At 52.7% G+C, this 16,138-nt stretch overlaps 1 protein-coding gene across 2 annotated transcripts in view; it reads left to right on the top strand.

Moving 5' to 3' along the window:
- Positions 1 to 16,138, top strand: part of TMEM63B (transmembrane protein 63B) — an 88,410-nt gene that overhangs the window by 56,510 nt on the left and 15,762 nt on the right. Inside the window, exons 4-11 of one of the 2 annotated variants that reach the window (XM_024193762.2) lie at positions 3,556 to 3,594; positions 10,640 to 10,730; positions 11,804 to 11,841; positions 13,130 to 13,272; positions 13,752 to 13,803; positions 14,178 to 14,286; positions 14,870 to 14,940; positions 15,815 to 15,895. In XM_024193762.2, coding sequence (XP_024049530.1) covers positions 3,556 to 3,594; positions 10,640 to 10,730; positions 11,804 to 11,841; positions 13,130 to 13,272; positions 13,752 to 13,803; positions 14,178 to 14,286; positions 14,870 to 14,940; positions 15,815 to 15,895 — 624 coding nt within the window. The remainder of the gene's footprint in view (positions 1 to 3,555; positions 3,595 to 10,639; positions 10,731 to 11,803; positions 11,842 to 13,129; positions 13,273 to 13,751; positions 13,804 to 14,177; positions 14,287 to 14,869; positions 14,941 to 15,814; positions 15,896 to 16,138) is intronic. The other variant, XM_024193763.2, reaches the window with a different exon arrangement.

Raw genomic sequence — 16,138 nt, 5'->3', positions numbered from 1 at the left:
CAGATAGGAGCTGGAACAACAAAAATATCTGTGTGAAGGTTTTTCTGGCCACCTCCCATTCCCGACCGGGGCAGGGAGATGGTGAAAGTGCCTCTTCCAGTCCTGTGCAGATAATAGTGGGGAGCTGGTGCAGAGGCCGGGGCCATTCTTTCAGGTCCTGTGTTTGCTGCTGACGCGGATGGGAAGAGATTACATCCCCCAGGTCAAAGAAGGAATCTGGGGCTGAGAGGAGGCAGCCAGAGTCCTGTCGCACCACAAGGGAACGCGAATTGCTCTGCCCCATCAGTAAATGGACCCATAGGGCCGATTCATCTAGCAGCAGGAGTGGGGATGGGAGATCTCTGCAACTGGATCCTTGGGAGCCGTAGGTTGAAATGTTTCCAGTTAACATGGAGCTGTTAAAGATAAGGGTGCAACAAAGCCCAACATAGTCTTCAAGTGTGAGCCTCTAGGTGGAATACAGAAAATGCATTTAGTAGAGGACCACTAGGCATCACTTAGAATGATAAAACCAAACTTTATTCAGAAGCAAAATGCATCGCTAAGCAAACAGGGATGCAATTACTACTTAATCAATGAGCGATCAGTCCACTGACAACAGCCTGATGATCCTGGAACCTAACGGGACCCTTTGGACGTTTATTGGAGCTCCTTCCAAATTTACAAATCGACTCCTTTTATAATCTATTATCGTACTACTTAACATTACACTGCCCCTTACCATAATTATATTTCCTCCTCTTCCTTATTGGCTCTTTACATAGCTCAGTGGTTTGAGCATTGGTCTGCTAAACCCAGGGTTGTGAGTTCAATCCTTGAGGGGGCCATTTAAGGATCTGGGGCAAAAATCTGTCTGGGGATTGGTCCTGCTTTGAGCAGGGGGGTTGGACTAGATGACCTCCTGAGGTCCCTTCCAACCCTGATATTCTATGATTATGTAAATGAATATCTGACCCAATGTCCTTCCCATACTATCAATACAGACAGAATTATAAAAAACATTCACAATTCTCAAAAACACTCCTTAGAAACCCTGCTTGAAGCAGTTATAACCAAAACATAACGGCACCATAACCCTGGCTCACGTCCTTGCTAAATGCAGTTTTCCCATCTTACTGTCTCCAGCTTCTCTCTAACTCGCAACCTCCATTCCCCTGACTCCTCTACACTTAGGCCCTAAATGTAACTACCACTAATTTCTTAATCTAAACCATACTATAGGCTGCGCCTTGCACACTGTGCGTGGGTGGCCCTGATTTGTCTCCACTACTGCTGGGTCAGCTGCATAAGTGTGTGGGGGGGGAAGGCTGCATTGAGGACCAGGGCCAGAGGGCAGCACCCTCGATCTGAGGCTCTCCCAGATAGGTGCTTCCCTGGTGCCAGCGCTCCTGGTCTTCCCTCATGTCACTGCTGACTCTTTGGCCCCTGCCAGGGGGGAGGGAGTTCTGTGGTGTGACACTTTCATGCAGCCCATTCGGGATGCACCAGACAATGGAACACGGGTCAAATCCTGCTTCCCTGGGAGTCAGTGGGGCTTTGCCTCTAGGAAAGGCGGAGCTGCTTGTCCTAAACTGTCCCCTCTCCTAACACAGGGCCTCCTTCCCTCTCTGTCAGTCTGGGCTGGCCAGACAGCGCTGTAGGGAGAGGCCTCCATGCGCAAGAACCGCTCAAGAGAAGGAACAAAAGAGAGACCGGAAGGGAAGCCGAACCAGCGGGTTCCTCTGACTTAGCCCTGCAGGGATATTGGCCTAGCCTGGAACAGCTGCACCAGATCAGTGGCCCCAGTCAGTGGAGTTCTCTCAGCTCACCAGGTTCAATTCTTCAGCAGCTGGCCCTGTCTGGTCTGGAGTTGGGCTGACATTCCCAGGGAGGGCAGTGCCTGAAGATCAGCTGGTGTTTTCCCTTTCATAGGAGGGTCCCACCTGGTTGCAGTGGCCCCCTGTGCTGGAATGGCAGGACAGATTACTCAGCATGTTTGTAAAGAGCTGTGCATCATTGGTACGCATGAGTTCCCTGGGCCTTACACTTGTTTTGCACTAAAACTAGAGAGTGGAGAGCTCATTTCACCAGATTTAGGAGCCACTTGTATATTGTTGGTTCTAGATTTGGGACAGAATCTGGAGTTTTGGGGGTTCCCTGAGTTCTGGGCTGCTGTGTATTTCCTTATTTAATTCCCTGAGGCCGGGCAAGCTAATCTGTCCTTGAAGACACTGTTTGCACTGGCTCAGGATGGAAAAACAACGTTTGTTTCACTCCGTTTGGGGAAGCAATAGTTTAAGTGATGGTGCAAATGTTCTGCAAAATCCCAGATTTAGATGCAAACCCAAGTAGAATCTGAGAGGTTCCCAGAGCCCAGCGCATCCTAGGGTCTCCCACTCCAAACTAAAGACCCTTCTTGTGACTGTCGCTACTGGTGGTGGTGCAGTGCAGATCTTGTCGATGTGTGTTACAGACGGAGCCAGCACCAGAGGTGTCAGGATTCCCCCCCACTCTGAACTCTGGGGTACAGATGTGGGGACCCGCATGAAAACCCCCCTAAGCTTATATTCTACCAGCTTAGGTTAAAACTTCCCCAAGGCACAAATTCCTTTCCTCATCCTTGGACGGCATTGCTGCCACCACCAAGTGATTTACACAAAAATTCAGGGAAGGGTCACTTGGAATCCCTATTCCCCCAAAATATCCCCCCAAGCCCCTTCACCCCCTTTCCTCGGGAGGCTTGAGAATAATGTACCAACTAATTGGTTAGCAATGTTAGCACAGACCAGACCCTTTGTCTTCAGGACACTGAAATCAATCAGGTTTTTAAAAGAAGGACTTTATTATAAAGAAAAAAGAATCACACCTGCAAAATCAGGATGGAAGGTAACTTTACAGGGTAGTAAAAAGATTTAAAACACAAAGGACTCCCCTCTGGGCTCAGCTTCACAGTTACAAAAACAGGAATAAAACTACCTCTGTATCATAGGAGAAATTCACAAGCTAAAACAAAAGATAACCTAACGCATTTCCTTACCCTACTTACAATTTCTGTGGTTTTAGATGGATTATTCCAGGTTTATTTTCAGGAGATGTTGTACCTGCTTGGCTTCTCCCTCCGTCCAGAGAGAGAACAAACAAATCTTTCCCCCCTCAGATTTGAAAGCATCTTCTTTCCTCCTTGGTCCTTCTGGTCAGGTGCCAACTAGGTTATTTGAACTGCTTAACCCTTTACAGGTAAGGCGATTCAGTACAGCTGCCAAGGAGGGATTTTATGCTACTGCATACATAAAGGTTGTTACCCTTCCCTCTATATTTATGACAAGAGATGTGCATGAGATTTCCAGACAAACATGATAGGGCCCTGCCCTGAGGAGTCTGCAGTGTGCTGGGAAACTGAGTGCTGTAAGGAAGTTTTTCCTTTATTTTCTCTCTCTGATCTGATTGTTGACAGGTTTCTCCCCAGGATGGTGAGAAGCAGCCCGACGCTGTGTCTACTGGGGCCGAGGAGGCTCCCTGTGGGTACTGCAAAGTTCCCATTGTTGTAACCCTCCCTTTTTGTTTCTCTGCCCCCAGGCGGCGGCACTGGCAGACAGAGCGAATGGAGCGGGAATAGTATGTTGTTGTTTTTTCAGGGTATTTTTCCTTCCCTCTCTCTCCTGTTTTTTTCCTTTGGAAATGGCTAGGGATTCAGGGCTGGGATTAGTGTCTCCTGATCAATGCAGATTTTTCAGCCATACATCACAGCTGGGAAGGGACGGGGCTCATTCTGGTCCCTGTCAAACAACAGCAATGCCACTGTGATCCTGGGAGGGTACCACAGCACTCACCCTGTTCCACCACAAATTCATGTGTGTGCTGGAACTGGGACAGGGACCAAATCATGCCCGTTTCCAAAGGCTGGCTGGGTCCCCACACTACTTACCCCTAGATCTTTTCCTCCACCCTTCCCCTGTGTGTCTATGGATAGTGAGGCAACAGGGATACTTGGGAACCCTGGATACAGACTACCTGTCATTAGTGCTGTTTTATTGGGGTGAATAGGAAAAGGGGTTTCTCTCACCCCCTGTTCAGAGCTAGGCTTTGATCATATAAGCCCTAGGGGAGCCAGAATTCAGCTACCACACCCGAAGAATGCACCAGTGTGAATAATGCACTGGTGCACTGTCCCAATCCCTCCCTCCAGCTCAGCCAGTAATGCAGACATGAGCTTCCTATTACAGAACCATTGCCAGCACCATCTGGTACCTTGGCTTGGCACTGCCCATTGTAGACCCCAGCAGTGAGTATGTGGGCTGGTCAGACAGACTCTGAATAGCCCCTTGTACAGCCACACATTCTTCTTGTTTCCCCACTGGGGATGTCCCTTTGCATTTTGACTTCTTCTTAAAAATGCTCCATCTCCCACAGAGCCGCAGTCTAGAACATAAGAACGGCTACACTGGGTCAGACCCAAGGTCCATCTAGCCCAGTATCCTGTCTTCTGACAGCAGCTGGTAGCAGTTGCTTCAGAGGGAATGAACAGAACAGGCAATCATCAAGTGATCCATCCCCTGTCGTCCAGCCCCAGCACCTGGCAGTCAGAGGCTTAGGTCTGATCCCTGAGTCTTTCTTGTGCTACTTTAACTGGCTACACTGTCTAGCCTGGATGGGGGGTGATTGGCTCTCACCCTCACGCAGGACCAGGGTGGGAGGCAGTACACAGCAAACTGGTGCCTGTCTTCTAAGTTCTGCTCAGTGCCAGGGGTGAGCAGGGCAGCAACAGAAACTGACAACATCTCAGGAGTGCTCTGTGCTTGTCAAGTTCCCATTGCTGCCCTGCTTGGCCCTGGAGCCAGGTGGTAGGGGCTGTGGGCAGGGCACGTGAGGTAGCAGAGGGCCATCCTGCCATTTCCCCCCACTCTGGCACTCTTGGTACTTTGTGCAGAGCCATGGTCTGCAGCCTTTGGCTTGAGAAAACGTCTGGCCCTCATTCTGTGTGTCTGGCTCACTTGGGATGATGCAGGAAGCACCAGTGCCCAGTCACTCATCCTCCTCCATGTGTGCCCTGGCTGGCTGGTGGGACTCAGGCTAATGCTGTGCTGCCGGTGTGGGGACCACAGGAGGAAGGCTGCTGCCTGTAGCCGTGTGTGCCTATGCAGGGAGAGGGCATCTTGTGCTTGTCCCAAATCCTGCAGCTTTTCTTGTGTTTGAATCTTGCACTTGGTGAGGCTGTGGGGTGAACTGTTCCCAGACTAACTTATCTGCCTTTTTGCTAACAATGTGGGTGCTGGGCCCCACCTAGAGAGAGGCCCCATCTCTCCTGGCCACGGTGCTGGCTGGGGGGAGGCACAAATCCAGCAGTGGGTGTTGCCCGGGGAGATGCAAGCAGGTCCACTCGGTGTGAGCGAGGCAGCAGAGATGGGACTGACCTTTCACACCACCCGCTACCGCTGGGGCCTAGAGCAAACACGTCCAGAGAGACTCCGCGGCTTCTTCCTCCCTCTTTCTCAGCCAGCAGCAGGCACAGGCCTCGCGGGTGATCTCCGGGGGGGGGTCTCCCCAACCTGCCGTTTGAACCTTGATGTGAGGCTCACCTCCAAGTCATGGAGCTGAGGGAGGAAACCCCGGCCAGACCCCTCCTCCTCCATGGCTGACAGCAGCTCCCCTCCCCCAGTTATAAGCTGGATCTCCGTGATGGGCTGGGACACCGCACCCACGGAGAAGCAACGCCAGCCCCAGTGAGCCTGGTAGGTTCCCGCTGTAACGTTGCTCCTTGCTAGCAAATATCTGGCAGCTTCATGTGGTGTGTTTTTGTGTCAGTCTGTCCCTGCACACACCTGTCTGTCTGCTTCGGCCCTGGGCCTCTCAGTCATCTGGCCCCCGGGGAGCCCCCCCGCGATCAGTGAGTCAGCCAGCCGGTGTCAGCTGAAGCGAAGGAGAAGGCCGGCTGCATGCCCTAAGGAGGAGACCAGCCCGCATCTCTCAGGTAGGAGTGGGGAGCTCACAGCTCTGCAGGGCTCCCCACCCACGCGGCTGCCTGCATCACATCGACATCACACCGCTGCAAATCTTCCCCGTCATCTGCCTGGCAACACGTTGCTCGCTGGCTCCCCCTGGTGGGTGCTGTATGTGTTCGTTTCCCTGTGCGCAGGATTATTAACTCCTCCAGTGAGTCATAGCTGCGTAGAAATCGAATCCTGGACGATGCAGTTGGGGGAAAGATCTGCCCGGTCCCATCTCGACTGGCTCTTGGGGACCAGGCAGGATCAGGCCCTACAGCAAGTTTTGCTAGAGCTTTGCCCAGCCTGGCGTTAAACATCCTAGTTGCCGGGGCTGCCAGCGCCCCGTAGGAGACCAGGGTATCTCACTGTCAGGAAGTGTCTCCCGAGTGTCATTCAGAATAATCCTTTTGTTAATGTTGCGGCATTACTCCTAGTTATGCCCCCCTGCATCTCCCCAAACAGACCCTCTCCTCCTCCCACTCAATTCACACTCTCATTGCCGAGCCAAGCTCGTCAGATTTAACCCTCCTCACTCTTTTCTCTAAATTAGTCCCTCGCTGCCCTTCTCTGCCCACCCTCGGTTTGTTGTCTTTCTGGTACCGAGGAGCCCGGAACAGAACACAGTCACCCAGCTATAGAGCCAGAGAGAGGAGCTAGCCCCTCCCTGCTCTGGGCCATAATGCATGTGGAACTGAGGGGCCCAGAGCTGAGTGGGGGATCCCAATTTAAGTCTCCCAGGGCAGTGCAGAGAATGGCTCTCCCCTGTGGAGGGCTGTGTCTGCATATGCAGCCTCAGACCTGCAAGCATCTGTCTCATCAGCTCTTCGCTCTCATTTCTTCCCACACCCCTTGAAGCCTTTCTAACCACCCTTTGCTCATGGCATTAATTCCTATGTAGGTGGCAGCTGGGATGGAGGGAGAGCCAAGTTCTTCCAGAGCTGCTCTGCTCTTCTCCAGTCTCCTCTCAGGACACTTGGCAGGCAACAGGTATCCTCCTGATTCCTTTAGCTGGGTCACAGGCGTCTCTGGCCATAGGCCTTACCAGGGAATCACTAATGAGGACCATTTGCCTCTTGCTCACTTGCTGGGCCCCTGACCTCCCTTGGGCTCTTCTCCATCTGATCTTCTGCCTGGTAGTGCCTGTTTGGAGGGTCCAGTTTGAATGGCTCCATGTTTCCCTCTGTTCCTATTGCTGCCAGGTTTTCCCACTTCCTTCAATTCATCCCTCCTTTCCCCTTCCAGGGTTTTAGCCTGCTGGGACTCTCCCACTGTTTCTCTTCTCGGTGACTTCAGCTGCTCCTTTGCCCCACAGCTCCAGCCTTGTCCAGAACAGCAACCAGCTTGTGGCCTATCTGTGGACAGCCATCTTGGTCTTTGCTCATAAAGAGAGGCCTTCTGCATGTCCCACATCAGCCAGCCTTGAACGCTTCAGCAGCAAGCTGCCCCAGAATCTGCCATAGCCAACTGCTATGTGGTTCAGGGCCCGTGCTGGAGGCTTTCAGGGCTTAGCCATCTCCAGGCCTCCCTTCTTCACTGCTAGAACTCTCCGAGTGTCCTGCTGTTTATAACTCCCACCTCAGGTAATCACACGCTCCACCTTTGCTTCCTCAGCAGCCTAACTCTCACTTTCTCAAGCTCCAAGTGCATGTTCAGGTCCCCCACTATGTTCTCTGGCCTCGTTTCCTTCTCAGCTGTGATGCTACTAATGCAAAGCGTTCCAGGATCCTGACCTCCATCATCACCACCTCCTCTGGGCAGAAATTACCTCCTCCCCTTTTATTGCTCCCTGAACAATTTGCTTAATCCAGATAATTGGTGTGGAAAAGGGGTGAACAGAGAGGTGGCAACATTTGCCGACTATACAAAATTACTCAAGATAGTTTAGTCCAAAGCTGACTGCAAAGTGCCAAAGCAATCTCACTAAACTGGGGGGGTGAAGGGGGGTGGGAAATAGCAAATGAAATTCAGTGTTGCTAAGTGCAAAGTGATGCACATTGGAAAACATAATCCCAACTATACATATAAAATGATGGGGTCTAAATTAGCTGCTACCACTCAAGAAAGAGACTTTGGAGTCCTTGTGGATAGTTCTCTGAAAACATCTATTCAATGTGCAGCTGAGTCAAAAAAAGTTAACTGTGTTAGGAACCATTAGGAAAGGAATAGATAATAAGACAGAAAATATCATAATGCCACTATATAAATCCATGGTACACCCACATCTTGAATACTGCATGCAGATCTGGTCACCCCATCTCAAAAAAGATACATTAGAATTCAAAATGGTACTGAGAAGGGCAACAGAAACAATTAGGGGTATAGAACAGCTTCCACATGAGGAGAGGTTAAAAAGACTTGCACGCTTCAGCTTAGAAAAGAGACGACTATGGGGGGATATGATAGAGGTCTATAAAATCATGACTGGTGTGGGGAAAGAAGTGTTCTTTACCCCTTCACATAACATGAGAACAAGGAATCACCCAATGAAATTAATAGACAGCAGGTTTAAAACAAACAAAAGGAAGTATTTCTTCACACAGCACGCCGTCAACCTGTGGAACTCCTTGCCAGGGGATGTTGTGAAGGCCAAACCTATAACTGGTTCAAAAAAGAATTAGATAAGTTCATGGAGTGTAGGTCCATCAATGGCTATTAGCCAAAGATGGTTAGGGACACTCCTCCACGCCCTGGGTGTCCCTAAACCTCCAACTGCCAGAAGTATCTGGCAAGGGCCATTGTCAGAGATAGGATACTGGACTAGATGGACCATTGGTCTGACCTAGTATTGCCACTCTTATGTTCTTATTAACCTATCCCTTTGAGAAGGGATTTCCAGCCAGACTCTGGAGTACGGACCCAGCTGAGGCTAAAGCAAGCCCTGCCGGGCCTGGCTTTGAGGAGCAGGGAAGGAACCTCAGCCAGACCTCTCCTTTCGCCTGCCCCTGTGTTTCCCAGCTCTAGGGTTTCCAGTTTGAATGGGGGGCAAGCTGCTCCTCCCACTGTGCACAAGCCCCCCTGCTCTTGAACCAGCTTGCAGAGCAGGAGAGGGAGTTATGGTGGAGGTGTGCAGGCAGGATCCGAGAACAAGGGAAGAGACGCTCAGGGTGAGGACTTGGGGAAATCATGGAGTGATGCATGTAGTCTTCCATTCCCAGCTTCTCGTAGAGGTTTAGGGTAGCCCCGAGAGTGGCCAGTTAAGGACCTCAGCACCTTTCTCTGAACCTTTTCCAGTTCCACTATGAGCTTTTTGAGATGGGGTGACCAGAACTGAACACAGTATTCAAGGTGTGGGCGTACCGTGGCACTATGGTATTTTCTGTCTTATCATCTGTCCCTTTCCTAATAGTTCCTAACATACTGTTAGCCTTCTTGACTGCTGCTGTGCACTGAGCAGTGGTTTTCAGAGAACTATCTTCGGTTACTCCAAGATCTCTTTCTGGGGGAGTAACAGGTAACTTAGAACCCATCACAGTATATGCATAGTTGGGATTTTTTTCCTAATGAATGTTACTTTGCACTTATCAACATTGAATTTCATCTGCCATTTGGAATGGAAAGTGAAATATTTTATAATATTTTGCATTAATATATTTGCTACACTGTGTGTGTGTTTAAAAAAAAAAAAAAAGTAGTATGTTAATTCACTCTCCCACCAACCCACTTATTCATCCAGAAGGACATAGGAATTGAACCATCCCAGTGGTCCATCTTTTCCAGGATCCTATCTCTGACATCGTTCACTAATGCCAAGTGCTTCAGAAGAAGGTCCAAGAACCCCTCTAGGGGATAATTTTAGAATAACCTCCCTGTATAGGAAGCCCTGGCAATTGACGATCAGCTGAAGTGTTTCTAGCCCTCAAACATTTCTATCCTAGCTAGTAACTGTGATTTATATTTATTCCTATAAATGTCTCTTTCTTACTGTCTTTTAACCTTGCTTGGCTCTTGTCCTCAATAATATCCTGTGGCAGAGAGTTCCACAGGGTACTGTTCACATTGTGTGGGGTATCTCTTCCTTTCATAAGTTTTAAAGTTTGCCTCTTAATTTCATGGGGCAGCTCCTTGCTGTTGGGTTATAAAGGGGAAAACGGGAGCTCCCAACTGACCTACGTGCTACTGATCTACCATTGGTTATTGTGTGTCCCTTTATTGGGTCGCCTCTTCTTCATTGCCTCTCTAAACTAAACAGTCCTAACCTCTCCTCCCGTGGCAGCCTCTGCAGGCCCCTCTTCACTGGTGGGTATGGCTGTAATCTACTGTGTCCTCACTCTCTCCTGCGCATGCGCACAGACTCGTCATGCTCTCTGAGAATGTGTCTGAGCTGCTGCGGGTGTCTCCAGCCAGGCCTGGGAGCGAGGGGTTAGCAGGGAGAGTGGAAGGACAGGGAAGCTGCTCACACCTACTCCCCTTCTGTCTGTCCCTGCGAAGGCCGGCGGAGTTGGGTGTCCGGGAGGCTGGCCCTGTGCACTGCAGCACACCCCCTGTACTCCAGTCTGAACAGTGCTGTCTGAGGAGGGGCTTTCCACTAACTGCTGTCCTCTCTGCTCTTCTCTCTGCATCTCGCCTGGGGCAAACTGACCTGAATTAACCTCTGACCTCCTGGGTGCTGCTTCCTGGCTGAGCTTCTCTCTTCTCCTTCGTTAACCCTTTGATTGTCCCCCCCTCTGTAATTTCAGCGTGGCGTCCGCTCTGCACTCCGACAGCCACGACCGCTACGAGCGCCTCACCTCCGTCTCCAGCTCCGTGGACTTCGACCAGAGGGACAATGTGAGTAGCAGCAAAAACTAATCCAGTGCCTGCCAGCTGAGCAGCTCATAGCCCATCACACATTAGCCAAGTCTCCCAGCCCCTGGAGAAATGGAGCAGTGTCATCATTCCTGTTTTGCAGAAGGGAAACTGAGGCACGGAGAAGGGAAGCCATTTGCCCAAAGCCACATGTAAATGAGTGAGGGAATAGAACCCAGGAGTCCTGGCTTCTAGTCCCATTCTCTAACCCCTAGACAATACTCCCTTCCTAGAGCTGGGAAGGGAACCCAGGAGTCCAGGCTCCCAGCCACATCCCTCCAATCAGTGATTAGATGTCTAGCTAGCAAACTGTAGCTCCACGGAGAGGTGGCTGGTCACATGGTGCTGGCTCCTCTTCACATCCAGCTGCTAAGCCCCATTACAAGCTAGACATCTACTGAATGTTTCCCTACTGCCCCCTTTTCCTGTCAGAAGCAGCTCTGGTGAAATGGGATGGGTCTGGGTAGGCCAAGAAATAGGAGGGTGGTTCCCAGGGGACATGCTCTCTGTCCAGGTGTGCGCCATACCATGAGGAGCCCTGGCCTAGTTCCTGCTGCCTCTTTACTCCATCGTGTGTTCCTCCTCTCCTGTTTGATGGCTGAGGTGGCCCCTGGGGATGTGACCCTGCACTGGGACAGCTGACTTCCTGACAGAGCTCCTGTGCTAATTGGCAGCCCTTGGGGTCCGCACTGTCCCCACCGCCCACTGAAATTTAGCAAAATTGCTGCTTTGACCTCATGACTCAACTGGGAGGGTGACCAGCCAGTTGGTGCTGGTGTTGAGCCTGGCCCATGTCATACGCAGGCGAGTGACTGATATGTCGGGAGAACCTGTGACGGGGTCCTACATACCTGGGCATTTTGTGGTCTGTGTGCCCTTTTAGCTTCCCTTTCGTGGCAGGGGGAACCACTGGGCCTGGGTAAAACAGGGAAGAGGAGCCTTGTATTGCCTGGGGAGAAGAGAGCAGTAGGGCTGGTCTCCTTGGGGCCTACCAAGGGGGAGTAGGGCTGAGAGAACCCTCAGTAACCTGGGGCTCCCATTGTCTCTCCGCACAGGGCTTCTGCTCCTGGCTGACAGCCATCTTCAGGATAAAGTAAGTGGCCCTTGAATCCAAGGGTTGGTTCTAGAGCTTAGCCACTGCCAGGGCCCAGAGACCAGTGGGGGCTGTGGAGACCTGGCGCTGTGGGGCCCTAGGGTGGTTGTTTGTTGCTTGTCATAGCATCTGGAAGCCCCACCCGGGCTCAAAGCCCCCTTGCGCTAGGTGCTGTACAAGCATGCAGTAGGAGACAGCCCCCGCCCCACAGGGCTTACAGGCCAGCTAGAAAAGGCAGACAAAGGAAGGACTGTTCTGTTTTACAGCTGAGGAATTGGGACACAAAGAGACTAAGAGTACGTCTATGCAGGCATGGTTCCCATTGCGGCTAGATGGATGCACGAGATCCGCTTGAGCTAGTGCCTAAAAACAGCAGCGTGGCTGCAGCGGCTTGGGCCAGCCGCCCAAGTGCAAGCCCACCTGGCCCCTGGGAATGTACACATGCTGCTAGCCTGCTGCGGCCACACTGCTGTTTTTTACACGCTCGCTGGAGCCGACGTAGTGCACATCTGGAAACTGCGCTGGGGGGTTATGCTTCCCGACAGCTGTCTCGATGGGCCTAAGTGACTTGCCCAGGTTGCCCAGTGAGCCTGTGGCACAGCAGGGAATTCAGCCCAGATCTCCCAGTCCCATTCCGGTGCTAATCACAAACCCTTCCCCTCCACCCCCACAAGCTCCTGCTCGGAGGCGATACCCCCTTTCTTGCTTCGTTCTGGTCACTGCGGTGCCCGTTGCTCTCAAAGCGGGGTCCAGTGCCAGCGAAGGTCAGGAGAACCTACCAGGGCCTCAAGAAGAGGGTGCCCCTGAGCTCTTCTCTGGTGTTTTCCACCCTTAGCTCTTAAAGTCCGTGGGGTCGGCACCATTACCCCCTCTCTGGCAGATAGGGAACCCACGGGGGTTAAAGTGACAGTGGATTGCGTGGGCACAGCTGCCTGGCAGGCTGCCATGAGTGAGCCTCGCATCCCCCTCCCCATCCTGCAGGGGCTGGGAGCACTGGGGTGCAGCAAGTGGATGTTGGCTAGTGGATTTGTGTGCAAGGCCAGACTGCAATGTGCTGAGGTCCCTAACTGGCCGCTCCCTGGGCTAGGACTGAGGGCTCTGCAGCTCCTCTAAGCGATGGTCTCATTAGAACTCCTTTAGCTCTGGTGTTAGGGGCTAGTGCTCCGGGTGCTTAAGGTGCCGAGCGCGACCCATGCGGATGCCCCTGGTGCTGGGCATCGAAGGGCTATTGGGATTTGGCCCCGTGCCCTTATTAGGTGATGCCTCACCGCCTTTGTGTCCTTGCCAGGGACGATGAGATCCGGGATAAGTGCGGGGCCGACGCAGTCCATTATCTCTCCTTCCAGCGGCACATCATAGGGCTGCTGGTGGCCGTGGGCGTGCTCTCCGTGGGCATCGTGCTGCCCGTGAACTTCTCAGGGGACCTGCTAGGTGAGTGGGGGGAGGGGCGGCTCTTGCTGGCCCTGTTGCGTTCCCACCTTTGGAAGGGAATTAGCCAGCCCTGCTCACAGCAGCCTAGCAAGAGTCCTCGCAGGGGGGGGCGGTCAGGACACCGGCTCTCGAGGTGAGGGAGCATCACTTCCTGCCCTGGCCCTGCAGTGGCAGTTGGGAGCGCCTGCTGTCAGGGAGGCTGTTGTGTGGGAAGGGGGTGGCTTCACTCTCGGTGGGGAGGGGGGTTCTGCTGAGCCTCACCCCCTTGCAACTCAGCCAGGAAAACTGGAGCTCAGAAACTTAACCTTTGACCCTTTAGCATTTCCCAGGGATTGCAGGGTGACTCTATTTATTTTCAGAGGCATTGCAGGGATGATTCCCAGAGCAGCCCTGCCCTGCCCCATGTCTCCCCATCCCAGGCACCCAACCACAACCCTCTGGATTGAATTAAAGGTGTCTGTCTATCGCTCTCTCCACAGAGAACAACCCCTACAGCTTTGGGAGAACGACGATCGCTAATCTGAATTCTGGGTATGTCGAGGAGGGGTGGAGCGGGGCCCTTGGAGTGTGTCAGGTGGAGCCACGGGGGGGCTGCCCCAGGAAGGCCCGGGAGGCTGTCCCAGCTCATTCACTCTGCAGAGCCAGCTCCCAGCCGCTGCCTCCAGAACAAAAACCCGGGAGCAGCCTCTGGGATGCCACCACTGAGCCCTGCGCTGGGTAGCAGCCTTTCAGCATGCATGCACCATGCCGGCCAGTTGGACTGTCCCCAGGTGCAGTGCCCTTGGCTGGCAGCCTGGCCCGGAGGGAGCGGGGTAGCCCACGTTGGCTGACTGGCCACGCACAAGATGGGGGTGGGTTCACTGCACCGTCCGGGTGGCCTCAGCTGAGTGGTGTCTCTCTGACAGAAATAACCTGCTGTGGTTGCACACGTCCTTTGCCTTCCTGTACCTGTTGCTGACGGTGTACAGCATGCGTCGGCACACCTCCAAGATGCGCTACAAAGAGGATGACCTGGTAAGGCTGGTGTGGCCTCCCACCAGGGTTCTGTGCTCTTCCAGCCTCCCTCTCTCTGCCGCCCCAGCCATGCCTCCCGTTCATGCTGGGAGTGACTCCCCGTGCAGGGTTCTTGCCCACACCTCACCCCTGATACAACTGTAACAGTCCCAGGGTCTCCAGGGCCCCCACTGGGTGAGTTGAGCTGCAGCAGCGAGTATGCAATCTCCTGTCCCTTCCCACTAGGCACTGCCTCTGCTAGGTACGTTCTAGGTTCCCCCACTGAAAGCCACCTCGCCGCCCATGGTTAATGCTCCCACCCCATCTCTGCTCAAGCAGCTGTTGTATAACCGTCTCGCCAGGACAGAACCTGGACTGGAGCAAATGTTGGCTACGTGTCGGGTTGCCCCCTTGCCAGCCAGTGGGGGATGGGAGACAACCTGGTAAATGTGGAATCCTGGGCACTGCCAGGAAAAAGTGAGCCACTCCCCTGACATTAACCCTGACGTGGCTTCACCCCTTGGCCACAGCCTGGTGTCCTGTGCTGCCCTAGTTTGGGTTCCCATACTGCCCTCCCCTCCCCTGGCCCCTTTGTCTCTTCCAGGTGAAGCGAACTCTGTTCATTAACGGGATCTCAAAATATGCTGAGTCGGAGAAGATCAAGAAGCATTTTGAGTGAGTCTATGCGTGCGTGCTGGGTCCCAGCTTGAGCTACTATTTTTCCTCTGCAGAAAATTTCAACTTTTTGGCAAAAAATGAAAAACTATAAAAATTTAATAAATTTCTTTTAAAAGTATTGTCACCACACTGTTTCATGGGAGTTGTAATTCAAGTGCCTCATGCCTACAGTCTGTTAGGTGGGCTGGACTACATCTTCCATGATGCACCAAGTGCCACAGTGCATCATGAGTGATGTAGTCCCAACAGGGGAGCCTGGTTCGTAGAGGAGACTGTGGGCATAAGGCACCAAAACTACAACTCCCATGAGGCACTATGGGGGCATTTCTGAATTGAGTGGTTTTGGTTTTTAGATGTTTGGGTTTTTGTCAAAAAATTAATATAGAAAGCAGCCCTAGTCCCAGCCCTGAACCCTTCAGTGCCAACTCTGTCCCTGCAGAGATCCCTCTGGGCACAACCAAGCCAAGGGATGTCAGGGGAGACGATGGAGTGGGGGGTGGTGCCCGTGGTACACCCAGACCCTCTCCAACAGTAGAGGACTCTCCCCACCACCACCTGTTTTTAGAAGCCCCACAATGAGACCCTGGTTCTTCTAGGGGCAAAGGACTGAAGAGGAGCCCAAGAGCATTGCTTTACAAGCAGGCACTCTCCTCCCCACCTTGTTCCCCTATAAGAGCAGAGTGCATGGGCGGTTTCCTCCCCCCCTCCCGGCACAGCTTTAGCAGAATTCCCTGATGATTGGGACTAGGCCTGAGAATGGAGTCTGGGTTCCCACCCACCCCCAGCAAGCCCACTGGCTGCTGGAGGATTTGTTCGAGGTGCTGCTTTCCACCTCATCGCTAATGAGCCTGGGGTTGTTTCCTGTCCACAGGGAGGCGTATTCCAACTGCACTGTGCTGGAGGCTCGGCCCTGCTACAATGTGGCCAGGCTGATGTTCCTTGATACAGAGAGGTAAAGTCTGGGGCGGGTATGGATGGCCTAGACCAGGAGTGTTGCAGAGAGCACACGGGATGCATCTGGGGTGAGAGGGTGAGACTCAGCAACAGGAGGGTTACAGAGAACAGGTCACCAAAAAAATGCATGGGGTGGTCTCGGGCTAGTCCTTACCGAGGCCCTGTCTGCACCACTAAACAGCAAAGGAACTGGGGACTATTTGACTCAAGTGATAGGCTCTGCTTGAGGGGCCCAGGGCTG

Source organism: Terrapene carolina, unplaced genomic scaffold (assembly GCF_002925995.2).
Source record: "Terrapene carolina triunguis isolate 2854851 unplaced genomic scaffold, T_m_triunguis-2.0 Scaffold85, whole genome shotgun sequence".
NCBI lineage: Eukaryota > Metazoa > Chordata > Testudines > Emydidae > Terrapene > Terrapene triunguis.
Note: the sequence above shows the minus strand (reverse complement) of the source record. Positions and strands in the feature narration are given on the sequence as shown.